The 18,379-nt window shown below is 43.3% G+C and overlaps 1 protein-coding gene and 1 long non-coding RNA gene across 4 annotated transcripts; both read left to right on the forward strand.

The window, feature by feature from the left end:
• Positions 1–4,522: 4,522 nt before the first annotated feature.
• Positions 4,523–16,746, forward strand: LOC112850872 (zinc finger protein 677-like). Of its 3 annotated transcripts, none has more exons than XR_015244435.1 (3): positions 4,523–4,629; positions 5,136–5,238; positions 6,079–6,105. XR_015244435.1 is itself a non-coding variant. In XM_086688427.1 (3 exons), the coding sequence occupies exons 1-3, from the start codon at positions 4,615–4,617 to the stop codon at positions 16,744–16,746; spliced, it is 1,434 nt and encodes a 477-aa protein (XP_086544553.1). In that variant the 5' UTR covers positions 4,600–4,614. The 3 variants fall into 3 exon arrangements, 1 of the variants encoding a protein (XP_086544553.1); XM_086688427.1 differs by lacking the exon at positions 5,136–5,238 and adding an exon at positions 15,455–16,746 and having other exon boundaries at positions 4,600–4,629; positions 6,079–6,205; XR_015244434.1 differs by having other exon boundaries at positions 5,136–6,196.
• LOC147573808 (uncharacterized) lies at positions 6,719–7,729 on the forward strand. The gene is made up of 2 exons (XR_015244449.1): positions 6,719–6,788; positions 7,608–7,729. It is a non-coding gene; the product is annotated as an uncharacterized LOC147573808 (long non-coding RNA).
• Positions 16,747–18,379: the final 1,633 nt, after the last annotated feature.

Genomic DNA, 18,379 nt, shown 5'->3' on the forward strand with positions numbered 1-18,379 from the left:
TATTGGGGGGTAGGGAACAGTCTTGACCCAGAGAACACAAAACATATTCAGAGAGTGGGAATTTCCAAAAAAAGACACGCCCAGGGATCCGCACCCAGAGAAGACCAGCACACCTCCCCCCCGCCCCCGCACATCCCGCCCAGAAGTCTTGGCCTTGCCCTCAAGCCCCAGTCCCAGCGAACATCGCGTTTCAACGGGTGCCTAAACAGTCCGCTCAGGTCACCGCCCTGTCAAGGCCCTCCGGATACTCTCAGTCCAGCGGCCATATTTGTTTTCCTCCCATTACCGGAAGCGCCCCTCCAAAGCTCCGCCCCATCCTGCCTCCAGCGTTTGGGCCAAGGTGTGGCAGGTGCTTGCGTCCACTCCGTTGCCTGAAGCGCTTCACCTAGGCCCCGCCTCAACCCCGCCCTCAGCCGTTGCCCGTCGGGGCCTGGCCAATAGACGCACCCCGCCCATTACCGGAAGCGTTCCCTCCAGGCATGTCCCATGCCCGATCTTCCACCTGCGCTCCTGCGCAGTTACTGAAAGACCCGGAAGCGGCTGGTCGAAGCGAAGGTCGTATCGACCTCAGTGGGTTTTGAACTTTCTGTTTTGTACGTGAGCGTTTCCAGTCAACGGTCGCACACGCCCAGCGCCTGGGGTCTCAAGACACGTTAACGTCCCCTGCCCCGCGCCCCCTACCGCGGTGAATGGCGTCGCGGGCACACCGAACCGTGCTGGCGGCACTGCCCGCGCGGGGGTCCCGGTTGGTTTCGGTTCGGATCTTTCGGAGTCGGTCCCCGCCTGTGGTGCTCGGTGCCCTCGGGCTTTCAGAAGCTGCCTGCCGCCTTGTGTCCCTGGGCACACGTGTCCCCCGCGCCGCGTGAGTCTCGGGAGATGGGCGTGCGGGGTGGATGGCAGCGCTCGGCGCCTGTGCCCGCAGCCTGGCGGGTCTGGGCCCATCGGGGCTCGGCGTCTGGCCCTGGGGTGGCGCAGACCCCGCCGCCTCCTAGGAATCCCCCGTGCAGCCCCGCATGTGGTGGGAGGACGGATGCCCGGCAAGAGCACGCTGTTGAGCGGGGGCTTTCAGGAGCGGGACCGAGGACGGGAGAGCGCGGGGTGTCAGAGCGCGGGTCACGTCTCGCACGCGAGGCTGAGGGGCCTTGTGGAAGCCGTGACTGCGGCAGGGAGGCCAGGGATGAGGAGAGAGAGACGGAGAATGAGGGAGGGAAGATCAGGGTCGACACAGAGGGACCGTGGGAGCGGACGCAGTAACTCGGGCGAGTGGCAGGCGGAGAAGAGAAAAGAGCGAAATGTGGAGAACAGGGAGGCGCCCCAGGACAAGGGGAGCAAAATAGCGAGCACAAGCAGAAGTGGGGCCACAAGAGCCAGGCGCTTCAAACGCAGAGCGGGAAGGAGCAAAAGGTTGCGGGCGGGCGAGGCAGAGACAGAGACAGCAGGAGAGGGTAGGGTGACAGCGGGGAGAGAAACAGCGGTGCGAGATCCGATGGCGGTGCCAGTGAGCCGGGCGGAGGGGGTGTAACCGGAAAGCGGGATTGGAACAGGGAGAGCAGAGGGGACACCCGTGGGGGCAGAGAGAGGCAGAAACGTATGGCGAGTGGAGCAGTCAGAAAGCTTGGGGAGAAAGAGTAGGACAAGGTGAAATAGGTGTGAAGAGTTCCCCGGAAAGTGCAGGTGTAGGGAAAGGAAGAGAGGAAAGGGGAGAAAGCAAGGGAGGAGATGGGGAAACACCGGGAAAAACAGCGGAGAGAATCAGGAAAGAGGGAGACATGAACAGATTGACAGAAATCAGTGCTCCGGAGGGAGAAAAAAGGGGGAACCCAGGTCTGGATGAGTGGTGGTTGATGGGATATGGGTGATTAAGTTGTGATCCAGTGACCTGTGTCTTCATAAGGTTTTTAACTTGAAATTTGCCTGTTTGAATTGAACCGATGGGAAAGAGAATTACAGAACTCCTGTTTATACAGCTCCTGTATAAAATAATTTTATAATTATTTTCATTATAAATTTAGAAAATTAAACATAGTGGGGCGCCTGGGTGGCTCAGTCGGTTAAGCGGCCGACTTTGGCCCAGGTCGTGATCTCGCGGTCCGTGAGTTCGTGCCCCGCGTCGGGCTCTGTGCTAACAGCTCAGAGCCTGGAGCCTGTTTCGGATTCTGTGTCTCCCTCTCTCTGACCCTCCCCCGTTCATGGTTTGTCTCTCTCTGTCTCAAAAATAAATAAACGCTAAAAAAAAAAAAAAAAAAAAAAAAAAAAAAAAATTAAACATAGTATTACCATATAATCCGCCAAAGAAATTGAAAGCAGGGACCCAAACAGGTATTTTGTACATCTATGTTCATAGCTGCGTTATTCACAGTAGTCAAAAGACCCAAAGGGCCCTTCTATGCAAAACACAAAATGCTTGTGTATATTCTGTCTCAGTCCTCATCCAACCCAGCTTTCCCATCTACCATTTCTTTCTCCTTGTCAGAGGCAGTAATGCCCTCCAATTTTCTAAATCTACTGGTTAATTCATTGTCTTCATCTGTCTGATCAGCAACATGTTGAACAGTGGTGACTCCTTTACAGACCTTTTTTTTTTTTTAATTTTTTTTTTCAACGTTTTTATTTATTTTTGGGACAGAGAGAGACAGAGCATGAACGGGGGAGGGGCAGAGAGAGAGGGAGACACAGAATCTGAAGCAGGCTCCAGGCTCCGAGCCATCAGCCCAGAGCCCGACGCGGGGCTCGAACTCACGGACCGTGAGATCATGACCTGAGCCGAAGTCGGACGCTTAACCGACTGTGCCACCCAGGCGCCCCTACAGACTTTTTTTTAATGGCTTTCAGGACATCCCTGTCCTGACAAATCTTCCCTGTCATCTGTGTGTCTGTTTCAGTTTTCTTCTTGCTGTTCACTTCCCCATTTCTTCTGCCCATTTTTCCTCTATTCCCTGCTCTCTAATTGAAAGGGGGCCCCATAACATGGTCTTGGACATTTTCCATCTCAGCCTGCACCAAGTCACTTTCTGTGCCACTATATCTCATGGCTCTAAATACCTCGCGGGGTCCCAGTTTCACAGTCTTATCGCAGACCTCCTCCCTGAACTCCAGATTGTGTTGTCCAGCTGTCTCCTTGACACGTCTGCTGGGACGTCTAACAGGCATCTCCACCTTATGATGTCCAAACATGAGCTCCTGAACTCCCCCAATTATGTTCCCTGCAGTCCTCCACTTCTCAGTTAAGAGTAGTGCCATCCTTCCTGGGGCTTAGGTGCCATCTTGGCATGTTTTCAAATTCCAGAGCATATTACATTATTGTGTGTGTTTTTACTTAAGACAGAATAAAAAAAAGGGGTGGGGCGGACACCTGGGTAGCTCAGTTGGTTAACTCAGTTTTGGCTCAGGTCATGATCTCACGGTTCGTGCAATGCCAGTGCAGAGCCTACTTGGGATTTTTTCTCTTTCTCTCTCTCCCCTCCCCCCCCCCCCCACTTCCGCATGTGTGCATGCATGCTTTCTCCCTAAAAATAAACGTTAAAAAAAAGAAATAGATTAAAAGAAGATACATTAATATGGGTAAAACACTACATGGTTTCCAAAATTCACTTGGGATGGGGGAGAACAGTGTCTGAAGACAAGGGCCGGCTGGCTATTCCTGATCTACTTCTGTGACCTAATACCCGGCTTGTCTCTTCCTCCCTTGCTGGGATAGAGGCACTCAAAGGTCTGCTCTTGCGGGGCCCAGGGTCAGCACTGCCTCAGGGCTTTCCCAAGGGTGGTCCCTCTGCCTAGAATTCTGTGACTCCTCAAATGCACATGGTGATCCTCCTTCCCCAGGTCTTTGTCTTGATATCACTTTCTTGTGGGGCCATCTCTGACACTGCCCTGTCACATCCTAGCCTCGTCCCTACCCCGGCTCTGGCCTGTAATGCCTACTCCGCATGGGTCTCTCTGCTCCTTCCTCTTCCACTGTCTGGATACAGGGGCCCAGGAGAGAGCAGAGCCTCAGGTGGGAGGTGTGCTGGGCTGGTGCCCTCTGAGTGGTGCTCGACCCTGGCTTTGCATTGGATTGCTGAGGCATTTTGTAGTTACCTCTTATGCCCAGTCACCAGGAATTCCCCTTCTTGTGTTTGGGATGATGGGGAACAGACTCAGTGGTGTTGAAAATGCCCCAGGTGATTCTAAATTGTATCCAGCATTGGGCCCCAGGGCCTTAGCTCATCCATTAATGAGGAATGAACCAGCCCCGGACCTAGAGACAGGGAGAGAGGTGAGGCGGGCTGTCCTTGACATGGGGTGTTATTGGGGAAGCCTGTGACTCCAAGGGGAGGGTTAGTGCAGCCCAGATCCCCCCTGCTGCAGCTTGTGTGTGTGCCTCACCAGGAGGGGAGTGCGTTCTGCAGAAAGAGGTCTCTGTGTAGCAGTTTACTGTGCCGAACCCCTCTTTGGCAGTGGGCAGCAGAGGGCCGTCTCCCACATGGGGAGGTCTACCTGTCTGTGGTTGTGGCACAGAAAGGGGTAAGTTGACTCTAAGCATTAAACAGCATATATTTGACACTCAGGTTTGACGTCTCGAGACCCATCTTGCCTGGGACAGAAGCGCAGAGGAGGCAAGTCCAGGAGTCAAGAATGACTCTTTCTCAGGTAAAGTCGTATCTGGGTTCCTTGTTCTGTCCTCTGTGTCCTGCACTACCACTGGGCCATGCTCATCTCACTCTGAAGCGTCCCTCCTGACATGCTTGCTCACGTTCACCCCAGGACCTTATCTGAGCCCCTCTATCTCCACGCAGATTCCAGCTCATACTTCAACTGTATGTGTATTTAATGGAGATTGAGTCGCTTGTTACTATTTTTGAATATTTTTTTGCAAGAGGCTGCCTGATTGACTCAGTAGGTAGATCAAGTGACTCTTGATCTGGAGGTTCGAGCCAGACTTTGGGAGTGTGATTACTTAGATTTTTTTTTCTTCCAGTGTTGTTTTTGTAAGCAGGCTTAACATTACAATTTTATTTACCTGTAATGCAATTCATACGTGTTTATTTTACCAGAAATGCTGAAATGCACATGAGTAAAAATGATATAGAGAATGAAGATTTACCTATAAAAAGATGTTACTTAAAAACCATTAATTTGACTTCGTTTTTTTTCAGTGTGTGTGTTGTAGGTGCACACGTGTGTGAGCAGGAGCCTGTGGTGTGTATAAAACACCGTGTCATTTCAGAAATAAGTTTCATATTTATTTTAACTTTGAAGGTATGTCTGACATGTTTTCCATGGCCTTAAATTTTTTTCTACACCATCACCTAAATGAGGTAACAGCAGTATGAATACTGTCTGTGCACATGCGCCTGTTGCAGACAAATATATTTATCTTTATCCAGGTTTAAGTTTCAGCCATTAAATTGTTTCATATTTTCTCCATTAGGAAGCTCTCTGTCAACAGACTTTTACCGTGTGTCCATTACATTCTTGTGAGGCCCTATGGGTTCCATGCTAAAGCCTGACCACTTGTTTAGGGACAGGCTCTGCCACTTATTACCTGATTGATGCATGTTCCTTAGCGTGTGTGTGTGAGTTGGGTCCTGTGTAAGATGGAAACCACGACTAATTTAATTGGATGCTATGTTCTTCTACAAGTAGGGTGATATGTACCATATGAGAAGTGTTTGAAACTTTGAATAGATTTATTGTCATCAGCTTCTCATTTTTTCCAGTTTCACTTTTCATTGATGCTACTTTGGACTTGGTCATCCCTGAAGACACTACTCGTGCTCTAAGTCATGGAGAAATTAAGTGTTATATGGTGTATACAACATACTGTCTAGAACTTGCATATAGTCTACCATTTGTTGACGTTTTTCATTTTTGAATTTTATCTGGCACAATATTGTAAAATTCTTCGTAGTTTAGCTGATGGAAATTCTCTGGTGGAAAGTGTAACAAAGCAAAATCAGGGATTTATGACTTGCTCAAAATGATGTGTCTTATCCAATTACTCATTTATAATTAACTCTTATACCTCTCTGCTCCTCTCATTTTTCTGAAAGAAGTACTCTCCTGATGGCCTCTTGGTGAAATGTGCTTTCATTTCAGGAACTGTTGACATTCAGGGATGTGGCCATAGAGTTCTCTCAGGAGGAGTGGGAGTGCCTGGACCCCGCTCAGAGGGCCTTGTACAGGGACGTGATGTTGGAGAACTACAGGACCCTGGTCTCCCTGGGTGAGGATAGTTTCCCTGCAGAGGTTGGGAAATGTTCTAGGCTATCTTTGTGTTTCTTTTGGGAGGCGCTTGAGAGTCCCTGCCCTGTTTGACTAGAGTGAAGCCCTGTTGATCCAGAAATGAAAAGCTTCACAATGAGGTGTCTGGATTTGATGTGCCCCCTTTCTTCCGATGATGTGCTCACTACATGCAGGTTAGTGGTGGCGCTAGAAGTTGAGGAGACACAAGACTTTATGTCAAAACTTTAAAATATCAGATTGCCTGGTTTTATTCCTGTACTCTTGATTCAGTAGTTCTAGGAAGAGAGCTGGATATCTGTATTTGTCAAACATTCAAGCATTTGGAAGATGTAGGTCGGTCACTGAACAAGTCTGTGAAATGCTATTCACAACCCGCCTGTGTTGAATGTCCTTGGTCTCAGCTGTCCAGGAACTGGGATTGATTTATGGAAAAGCTGCAGGACATCATCTACCGGTTTCCATGTCAGCAAGACCCTCTATCTGAGCTGAATATCATCTCCACTGTGGAGGAAGGAAGAGCCTTGCACGGCCAGGAGTGGGGTGAAACTAGCGGCAAAACCCAGGTGGGTGGGAAGGTATCAAAGATGTGAAGGCAAGTGAGGGTCAGATGGCAGAGGGGAATTGACTCCCTGAAATGTTGTTTGGGACATTCTCCCCGGGTGGGAGAGGTGTTTGGAAAAGAAGAGTTGATCTCTTGTGGGGTCTCAAAGGAGGGTGTTATTCTCCTCCTTCACCCTCTTCTTGGTGTGTGCATGTCTCCTGCCCTCCTCAGTGGTAGTGCAGCTCCTAGCAGCGACAAGGGCAAAGTCTTTGTCAGGACCCAGGCATGCCCTTCTCTGCCCCCAGGAGTCCTTACTGGTTCGACCTTGGGGAGCACATGGAGGGCTGTTTGTAAGGGGCGTCTTCCTTCGTTGCATCTCCTTCTCTAGTCAGTCACACAGATCTTAGGTGAGGCCCCCTTCGTCCTGACTGCGGGCCTTCTCCAGCTTGTATCCTGTTTCATGTGCTTGAGTGACCTGTCATGATGGGAACACTCTTTGCATCTAGGGCCAGAGGCAGGTGCATGGGCTGTCCCAAGCCCTCTGCCTGCTCCATGCCTCTGCCATTTCTTCATTTCCACTTTCACGCTGTAGGGGCATGTGTACTGGGAATGGAGTGGGTGTTTCAAGATTGTTACTCAGCAATGCTGTAAAGACAGTGTGTGGCGGGGGGTGGTCCAGTGGGGGGACCTTTGTTTGATCCCCAGTCCTTCATGGGGACCATATTTCAGGCTTTGGGCCATCAGCCAGGAGTCTGTAGGTAGATCCCAGGTCCTGTTTCAACATCCCACAAAGTATAACCCCTTTCCTTAGTCTCTTATCTTCTTTGTCTCTGTCTTGCAGGTCTTCCTTAGTCTGGGAGTGTGGGAAAACCTTGGCTCTCCCTGATTTCATAGTCTCCTAAGTTTGTGTGGTTTTGCCTCTGAAACTTTCTGGGTTGTGAAATACACTTCTTAGTGTCTGAACTTTTATCCTCGTATTTTCTGTTGTGATAACCTACCCATTATGTACTGGACGACTTGTGTGGTGAACTCTTCCATACAAAGTTTTAGTGGTAAAAAGAACATTCTAGATGCAGAACGCTTATATTTAGATGTCAAAGCACCATTCTGCTAAGTGGAGTTGTGCCCCCAAAGCACCTGAGTAGAGTGGTCAGCATGTTCCAGGATGCTGGCATCGAGTGTAGCATGAGAGCCTGGCTTAGGGCTCCAGGACTTCTGGTTTTTGGAGTGTCACAAAAGTGTCTCTCAAGGGCACAGTGGTAATAGGGATCGAGTACACTAAGGGTCATCCCCCTTTGATTTGGCGTGAAGAAATACAGGAAATTATTCTAGTGAGATCTTTGTCTGCCTTCAGAAACCCGTCTTTGAGACTGTTGACTAAACTAATGTTCATACAACAGTATTCATTCCATGTGTATGCCCTTGTTCCTCCTCAAGTTAGTGTTGTTAGTCTTATACCTGCAATTTGTGGGACTATTTAATCAGTGAATGAATGTTGTCTCATACATTTTACAAGATTTCCTTCCTGAGCGTTAAGGGTTATGGGTGAGCACGCCTTTTCCCAAACCTATATAACCTCTACAATGGGGTGAGTAAAATCATAGTTACCCTTTCTGCATGAGTTTTGCTTGACATTATAACACATTATTAATAAATGCTTTTCGGGGCGCCTGGGTGGCGCAGTCGGTTAAGCGTCCGACTTCAGCCAGGTCACGATCTCGCGGTCCGTGAGTTCGAGCCCCGCATCGGGCTCTGGGCTGATGGCTCAGAGCCTGGAGCCTGTTTCCGATTCTGTGTCTCCCTCTCTCTCTGCCCCTCCCCCGTTCATGCTCTGTCTCTCTCTGTCCCAAAAATAAATAAAAACGTTGAGAAAAAAAAAATTAAAAAAAAAAATAAATGCTTTTCTTGGGGCTCCTGGGTGGCCCACTTGGTTAAGCTTCTGACTCTTGGTTTCAACTCAGGTCGTGATCGCACATTCCCTAGATCAAGCCCTACACTGGGCTCTGCACTGACAGTATGGAGCCTGCCTAGAATTCTCTCTCACTCTCTTTATCTGCCCCTCCTCTCCTCAAGCTCTCTCTCTCTCTCTTTCAAAATAAATCAATAAACATTAAAATAATAAATACTTTTCTCTTTTGAGTGAATTTGGATTTTAAAATTGGGAATACTGGATATCTTGAGAATATAGTTTTGTTATGAAATGACTGTTAATTCCAGAATTATAAAAATTTCGTCCATAAACAGTTATATAAGATATCATCCTTTTCTATAGTATGTTTTAATTTGTCTAAAGATAACTTGTTGGGTTTTATATAAATTTGATATATTTTTTAATTTCAGTTCAAATGTTTTATTTTAGTCATCTCAGTTTATAGATCCACCGTGTAACTCTGAGTATACTGAACTAATAGTTAAATATCTAATTTTACTTTATAGCAACATGACCAATTTCTTTCATGTACTTCTTCATCACTGTTACTTATGGCATAGATCTCCACAAAATTTTTAAGATTCTGGAAATTCCATTTTTCAGTTAACCCATGATTACTATTTTGTTTCTCATCTTCTATTTAACCTGAACTCTAAGGTTCACGTTGTTCTTGTTGACCCACATACCGCTGTCCTGTTGTTCTGCCACCATTATTGTTTCCTGTATTGTTGGTACCTCTGCACAGCCAACCTCTTCCATTGATCTTTGGAACTGGCAAATATTGTTTCTGCCCTAAACTGCTACTGGTAATACCACCTTCATTAGAAGTTATTCCTTGTTGTTTTGGTCATATGACCCTTAAGGTTATCTATAGTCTCCTGATAATTTTGTGAAGTCAGGATTTATTAATTTTGGGCAAGTGCATGTTATTTTTATTCATTCATGATAATTATATGTTTTTTAATACATTTGGTGGTAGCATCCCTCACCTCATGTACGTTTCATGGCGATAGATAGATCCAGTGATAGAACTGCAGAGTATGAGAGGAAGCTAGCCTAGGAGACACTATTATTTTTACATTATATAAATAGACTTAGTTTCAAATTTTTTAATCTATTGTGAAATTAATAACTTCAGTTGTTAGCTAGTTTAAAAAGAACTTCTAATTAAAGTAGAATTCACATAACATAAAGTTAGCCATTTTCAAGTGAGCAGTTTGCATATTTACAGGTTGTTCAACTACCATGTTTGCCTAGTTGCACATTTCCATCACTCCAGTTTACCCATTAAGCAGTTTTTCCCCAATTTCCTCTGTCCCCAGTCCCTGAAACAACAGTCTGCATTCTGTCTCTGTTTAATCTGTTTGTAGATTTTCTTTTTCTATTTTGTCTGGACTCTTCACAGCCCTTTGCAATTCTGTATGTATTTAAAATTTTTTTAATGTTTGTTTTTTTTTGAGAGAGAGCAGGAGCAGGGGAAGGGCCAGGGGGAGGGGAGGGGGAAGAGGATCCAAAACAGGCTCCACATTGACAGCAGCGAGTCCAACGTGGGGCTCAAATTCACAAACAGCGAGATCATGACCTGAGCTGAAGTCGGACGCTTAACCGACTGAGCCGCCCAAGCGCCCCATGTTTTCCACTTATTTAAAAATGGTTTTTGGAGTTTTGACATGTCTATGTAGGGTCTCCAGATCACTTTGGTCAATATTGCCTTTTTTTTTTTTTTTTTTAAAGTAGGCTTCATGCCCGGTGTGGAGACCCATACAGGCTTGAACCCACGACCCTGAGATCAAGACCTGAGCTGAGAACAAGGTCATTTAACTGACTGAGCTACCCAGGGCCCTCATATTGCCATCTTGAAAAATATGAAATCTTCCAATCCATAATTATGTATTGTCTTTCTCTTTATTTATGTGTTTAATTTCTCTGAGCAGCATTTTACAGTTTTCAGCCTATAGGTCTTTCACCTCCTTGGTTAAAATTTATTTCACAGTATTTTATTCTTTGGATGGTACTTTATATTTGATACCATGTTTAAAATTTCCTTTTCAGATTGTTCATTATAGTGTGTAAAACACAAGTGAATTTTGGTACCGTATCCTGCAACTTTCCTGACATCTTTTTTTTTTTTTTTTTTTAACGTTTATTTATTATTTTTGGGACAGAGAGAGACAGAGCATGAACGGGGGAGGGGCAGAGAGAGAGGGAGACACAGAACCGGAAACAGGCTCCAGGCTCTGAGCCATCAGCCCAGAGCCCGACGCGGGGCTCGAACTCATGGAGCGCGAGATCATGACCTGGCTGAAGTCGGACGCTTAACCGACTCCGCCACCCAGGCGCCCCTCCTGACATCTTTTTAAACATTAGCAGGTTGTATGTGTGTTGGGGGGGTATGTCAGTGTGGAGCCCACTTTGGATCCTCTTTCTCCCTCTCTCTTTCTGCCCCTCCTCTGGTCCTGCTCTTTCAAAAGTAAACAAATGTAAAAAAAATTTTTTTTAAAGAAAGTGCATAACATGACTCAAAACATACAGAACTGCAAAGGGCTTTGAAGAGTCCAGACAAAATAGAAAAAGAAAATCTATAGAACAGATATATTTTATATATTTACATATATGTATATTATATATATTTATTTATCTGTGTCATTTTCACACAGAGATAATTTTCCTTTTTCTCTTCTATTATCTATGCTTGTTTTCCTTTTTTCTTGTTTTATTGCTTTGGTTAGAACTTGCAGAATAGTGTTAGATACCAGCAGTGAAAGTGGATATTCATGTTTTATTTCTTATCTCAGGGGGAAGTTTTTTACTGTTTCTTAGAGGATATTAGCTGTAGTTTTTCATAAATAATCTTTAAAGGTTGAGGAAGGTCACTTCTGAGTATGCTGAGTGTTTTGTCATTTAAGAGTTCTAGAATTTTTCAGATATTTTGCATACAATGAGATCATTAGGTTTTGTTTTTCTTTTTGTCTTCCTAATATTAATGTGGATTGTAACGTTGATAGATGTTTATATGTTGAACTTTCTACCACTGAATTCTTGGAATAAGTCCCTTTTACTTATGTTGTGTGATTTTAATATGCTTTCTAGGGGTGCCTGGGTGGCGCAGTCGGTTAAGCGTCCGACTTCAGCCAGGTCACGATCTCGCGGTCCGGGAGTTCGAGCCCCGCGTCAGGCTCTGGGCTGATGGCTCAGAGCCTGGAGCCTGTTTCCGATTCTGTGTCTCCCTCTCTCTCTGCCCCTCCCCCGTTCATGCTCTGTTTCTCTGTCCCAAAAAATAAATAAATAAACGTTGAAAAAAAAATGCTTTCTATTTAGTTGGCTGGCATTTTGCTGAAGACTTTTACATCTTTATTAATAAGGGTATTGTTCTGTAGTTTTCTTGTGATATCTTTGTCTGGTTTGGAATCAGAATAATGTTTGCCTCAGAATAAACTAAGAAGTGCTATTGTTTATTCCTTGTAGTGTTATTTTAGTTATAAGGAACTTCCTCACCTTTTGTTTCTCTAGTAAGTCTTAATTTCTCCCTTATTTTCAAAGGACAGGGTTTCTGGAGATTGAATTGATTGCCAGGTTTTTGTTTTTGTTTTCTTTGTCAACACTTTAAATATGTTATCCCATGGTCTTTTGCTTCATGGTTTGGCTGAACATTCAGCTCTGCAAGTTATTGTGTGTGCTTTCTACATGACGCTTCTCACTTCTTGCTTTCAAGATTCTCTTTTTACCTTTGTCTTTCCACGTAGTGATCATGACTTGTTGCAGTGTTCGTCTCTCTGAATTTTTCTTAATTGTGTGTTCATTGAGTACTTAGATTTGTAGATTCATGTCTTTTAACAGTTACAGAATTGTCTACCATATTTTCTCCGTATTCCTTTGCCTCCTTCCCTTTCTTTGTGGGACTCTCATTGTTCATATATTGTTCCCCATGATGTTGTCTGGTAGGACTATTAGACTCTGTTCATTTGTATTCATTCTTGTGCTGCTCAGACAAGGTGATTTCAAATGACTTCCCTACTAGTTTGCTGAATCTTATTTCTACCTCATGAAATCTGTTATTGAACTTCTCTGTGAAGTTTTTCATTTTGTGTATTTTACACTTTGAGTATTTTACATTTAAACTTGAGAAGGTGTTTTGTTTCATCTTCCATGTTCTATCTCTTTATTGATATTCTCTGTTTATTTAAACACAATTTTTCTGATTTCTTTTTAATTCTTTGCCCACCATTTCCTTTAGCTTAAATAGTTGATTTAAAGTGTTTGTTTAGGGGCGCCTGGGTGGCGCAGTCGGTTAAGCGTCCGACTTCAGCCAGGTCACGATCTCACGCTCCGTGAGTTCGAGCCCCGCGTCGGGCTCTGGGCTGATGGCTCAGAGCCTGGAGCCTGTTTCCGATTCTGTGTCTCCCTCTCTCTCTGCCCCTCCCCCGTTCATGCTCTGTCTCTCTCTGTCCCAAAAAATAAATAAACGTTGAAAAAAAAAAAAAAATTAAAACATTTAAAAAAAAAAAATAAAGTGTTTGTTTAATAATTCCAAAGTTTGGGCTTCGTTAGGGTCAAGATTTGTTATTTATTTTTCTGTATGGGTCACACTTTATTGTTGTGTTGCCTCCTTTGTACCTTCTTATTAAAAAATGGGACATTATTAGGGCACCTGGGTTGCTTAGTTGGTTGAGTGACCAACTTTGGCTCATGTCATGATCTCATGGTTTGTGAGTTTGAGCCCTGCGTTGGGCTCTGTGCTGACAGCTCAGAGCCTGGAGCCTGCTTCTGATTCTGTGTCTCCCTTTCTCTCTCCCCCTCCCCCACTCATGCTCTGTCTCTCTCTGTCTCAGAAACAAACAAAATTTTAAAAAACGGGACATTATGAATATGAATATGCTGATACTTTGGAAATCATAATATTCTCCCTTCCTAGGGTTTTTTTATGTCTCTTGTGATTGCTGCTGTGTGTTTGTTTCTCTCAACAAATTTTCTGTGGTATATCTTCTTTGCTACAGGTAGCCACTGAAGTCTTTGGTTCGCTTATTGGTCAGCTAGTGATTCAACAGATTTCCTGAAACAGCTGGAACCAAACACAAAACAAACCAACTTTCCATACTTTGTAGATGAGGTGTGTGTGTGTTGGGGAGTGCATGAAACACACAGTATAGAAGTTTACAGTGGTGCCTTCCCTTCACTTCTGCTTGCTCAGAATCTTGTGGTCAGCAGGAGGTAAAAGCTTGGGGGTTTCTCAAGTCTTTTCTCATGAGCCTGGTCCTGGACATACCTGTATCCTTCTAGAGTCCCTGGAGTATGTAGGGGGACTTCAGAGCCTTATTCCCCACTGCACCTCACTCCCCAAGGTTTTTCTTAGGGTTTTGGTTTGTCCAGTATTTGCCCCAATTGTTATCCCTTTCCCTAGATGGCAGTGGCTACTACATTTACCTTTAAATATTTGTGACAAATGGCCCCTAGTTATCACTTCCACCTAGATAGAGATGTGAGGTAGGCCAAAGAAGGGTAGACACTTTAAGCCAGTCCCTCAGGGAGCCAGCAGACAGATTGAAACAAACAAATGACTAGTCACAATTCTTTGAAGGCTCCCATCTTCAAGGCCATTTCCTAGCTGGGGTGCGGAGCACAGAGTCACAGCAAGTTAAAACAAATACCTTTTTCTTGATTAAGAGTGTATCTGGTGCCTAGAATCCTGTGACTAATTTCTAGAGGTCTTATAAATTTCATTCTGACAATTTTTGCTAGTTTATCTCCTGCTTTGTAAAAAGAGGTACATTTGGAGTTCCCTTCTTGCCATTTTGATGTCACAGTTCCTCATTGTTAATTTCTGTAATATTACTTATTTATCAGAACTTCTATTTCAAAATATTCATGTTTTCCATTTATGATATTATGTGCTTCTAAAATACAACCTCTTTTTTTCTTATGGTGAGTTCTTTAGAATTCTGAAGTCCATATATTTTTAATAAATGAACATACTTATTAATTAGTGCTGGATTTGCCTTGGGTTACTAAAATCTTTATTATTTTTTATTTTGATTAACACTTAATTTTTATGTATATTACGGTATATAACCTCAGTGCACTGATTATTAACATTTGCATGGATATATTTTTGAAGAAGTATTTCATGAGAATATTTTACTATCTTCAAAATGTGGCCTTAATATTGTGTACAAAATAAGTATTCAGTTAGCTTTAATATTTATATTTTTTACAAATATGATTCACCTTTATCCCTCTTGTGAGGTTCTGTAAACTTTGGGGTGCCTGTGGAAAATTCTATTATTTCAGGGTAGTTGGAACTTTTTTTTTTTTTAATGTTTATTTTTGAGAGAGACACAGTACAAGTGGGGGAGGGGCAGAGAGAGAGGGAGACACAGAATCCCCAGCAGGCTTCAGGCTCCATGCTGTCAGGAAAGAACCTGACACAGGGCTCAAGCTCACGAACCATGAAATAGTGACCTGAGCTGAAGTTGGCCACCTTACTGACTGAGTCACCGAGGCGCCCCAGGGCAGTTGGAACTTTTGACCATAGAGCTTTTGAACATAGGTTTCCCTGAAAATAATTTAAACCATATGTAGTCATCCTTTCTTTACTGAAGAATTTTATGTCTTTTCTGTGTTTATACATTTGCACGCCATGGTTGAGAAACCTGATAACCCTTGTCAGTTATGAGTTTTACTTTTGGTGTAATACGTTTCAATGTAAATACCCATCTTCAACTCTGGTTAATAAGACGCCTACGATTATTTATATCTTACAGATAAGGCTACTAGATGTGTGGGCAAAGAATTACCACCAAAAGACTACATTAATAATGGAGAATTACTGCAAACGTTGACTTTTGAAAGAGACCTAAGTCATGACTTTGATGACTTTGATTTGAAGAAAGACCAGCAAGATGTGAACAAACTTGAGACTCCGTGGATTTATGAAGAAAAATATTATGAAGGAATAACTACATCCCATTATAAAAATCTCACCTGTAGAGAAGACCAACAACATCCTAAATTCTGGAATAATTTCCCTGTAAAGCACAGTGTTTCCATAAGAAGAAGTACATCTCCATATTATAAACATGATATGACAAACAAGGAACTAAACTACATGGTAGGCCATTCAGGAAACAAGTATATGAACTGCTTGGGCAATAAGCTTGGAGTAAGCTTTCATTCACATCTGGCTGAACTGCAGAGATTTCAAACCCAAGAGGAAATTTGTGAAAGTAATCAAGTTGAGAAGTCTACCAAAACATCCTCAGTTTCACCACCTCAAAGAATTGCTTCTAGTGTCACAACCAACATTGTTAATAAATATGGGAAGGTTCTTATGCATCCTTCATTACTGACACAATATGAGAAGACCCCCAGTAGAGAAAAACCTTACAAATGCAGTGAGTGTGGGAAGGCTTTTGGCCATTGTTCAACCTTAGCTAATCATCAAAGAATTCATTCTGAGCAAAGACCTTACAAATGTAACGAGTGTGGCAAAGCCTTTAACAGGTTCTCGAACCTCACAAGACATCAGAGAATTCATACTGGAGAGAAACCATATAAATGTAATGTATGTGGTAAGCATTTTATGATACGTTCCCACCTTTGGGGCCATGAACGAATTCATACTGGAGAGAAGCCTTACAAATGCAATGTGTGTGGCAAAGCCTTTTCTGAGTGTTCAAATCTTGCTCAACATAAGAGAATCCATTCTGGAGAAAAACCTTACAAATGTAATCAGTGTGGTAAGGATTTTACCACCCGTTCACACCTTTGGAGTCATGAGAGAATTCATACTGGAGAGAAACCTTACAAATGTAATGAGTGTGGAAAGGCCTTCACTGGGAGTTCAAACCTTACACAGCATAAGAGAATTCATGCTGGAGAGAAACCGTACAAATGTAATGTATGTGGCAAGGCCTTTAGTCAGAATTCAAGCCTTACAGTTCACCAAAGAATTCATACTGGAGAGAAACCTTACAAATGTCATGAATGTGGCAAATCCTTTAAGCAGTATTCAAGCCTCAGTAGACATCAGAATATACATACAGTGAAGGTATAGAGGATGCGTTAAGACTTTTATTAAATGTTCTCACCTTTGGAGTCATAGGGGAATGAATACTGTGAAGAAACTTTACAAAAGAATGTAGCACGGCCATCATGCCATGACTTGATCTCAGGATTCACCAAAGATTTCATGTTGGAAAAAACCCTACAAATATAATTAGGTGGTACATTGCTTAAGCAGGTTCCACAATGTACTGTGCATTAGAGAATTCCTAATAGTGAGAACTTAGTCTGGTTCTTGAAGGTTAATCAAATCAAATGTTACACTCTGCAGGTAAATTAAAAGTCGAAATGCTTTAAAATTCATGAGATGATGGGTGTCAAAGGAGCAGGGACATCTGTGGAAACCCCTTAAGTTTATACAATCTTTTTATTGTTTTGGATTTCTTTTTTTGTTTGTTTGTTTTTAAAAATATTTATTATTTATTTTTGAGAGATACAGAATGGGGTTGGGGGCAGAGAGAGAGGGAGACACAGAATCTAAGGTAGACTCCAGGCTCTAAGCTGTCAGCACAGAGCCCGATGCGAGGCTGAAACTTACGAACTGTGAGATCATGACCTCAGCAGGATACTCAACTGACTGAGCCACCCAGGCACCCCTGTTCTTTTAGATTTCTTAATGAGGTTACTTTATTACTGACTTTGAACCTGTGGTTGAAAATATATTATTGACATTATGTCTTCATCACAGACGTTTCACATATTGCCCTAACAGTGCCCGTGATGGAACCTTTTGTTTTGGTCCTAATGTAAATGGGTTTTGTTTTTAATTTTCAATTCACTTGTTCATTTCTGGTATCTCCAAAGGCAGTTAACTTTTGTACCTTAACCTTGTAGCCTGCAGCCTTGGTGTAAATGGTATTTTATCTACCATACTTCGGGACATTGTATGAAATAGTTCAATGCTTTGGTGACAGGTGCCACTCTGTTTTCTTCCTAGTATAAAAACAGAGAACTCTCTGTTATCATACTATTATCAAGTGAATCTTGCAGTCATTAAGTCCAACTCAGTCATGAGGCAGGTTCCTATGGTACTATGTTGCAATCAGAGTATCTAAAGTTTATTAAGATCTCAGAGCTTTATGCCTAATTTTTATTAGCATGTAAAATAAATCTTTGCACAGAATGGAAATGGAAACTGGTCATAGCCAGTATTATAAATAATATACCAGTAATCTAAAATATGAGAACAAGTTATGAAAACACCTAAATGTAAATCTAGATTACTGGAAGAACATTACCATCCAGCTTTTTCAGTGTATCATGATGGTTAAATCCTGTGATTTGTTACCACCCCCCATAAGTTCAAGTCTTCAGTCTGCTGCTAAACAAGGCATGAAGTTAGTGAAATCACTCAACCCTGTGTGCCTCAAGGATGTGTTTGTGAGAGGAACAGACACAACAGCCATATCAAAGATGCAGGGACCTTCAGTGCCATTCAGAGATACATACTTTAAAGTTCCTGACCAATTTATTATTATTGTACTAGTCTAAATTTTTAATATGGCTTTATTATTATTATTTTTATCTGGAGGAAAAGTTCCTACAGTTAGCAGCACTTCTCACTTTCAGGAAACTTCCCCTAGCTCTCTCTTTCTGAGCTAGAGATGGGTCCACATATCCAGACT

The sequence above is a fragment of the Puma concolor genome, chromosome E2 (assembly GCF_028749965.1).
Source record: "Puma concolor isolate L17-30 chromosome E2, mPumCon1.1.hap2, whole genome shotgun sequence".
Classification (NCBI taxonomy): Eukaryota; Metazoa; Chordata; class Mammalia; order Carnivora; family Felidae; genus Puma; species Puma concolor.

Coding starts and splice junctions, on each gene's coding strand:
- LOC112850872 (XM_086688427.1), top strand. Junction 6,206..15,454: donor CAGGACCCTGGTCTCCCTGG/GTGAGGATAGTT, acceptor TATATCTTACAG/ATAAGGCTACTAGATGTGTG.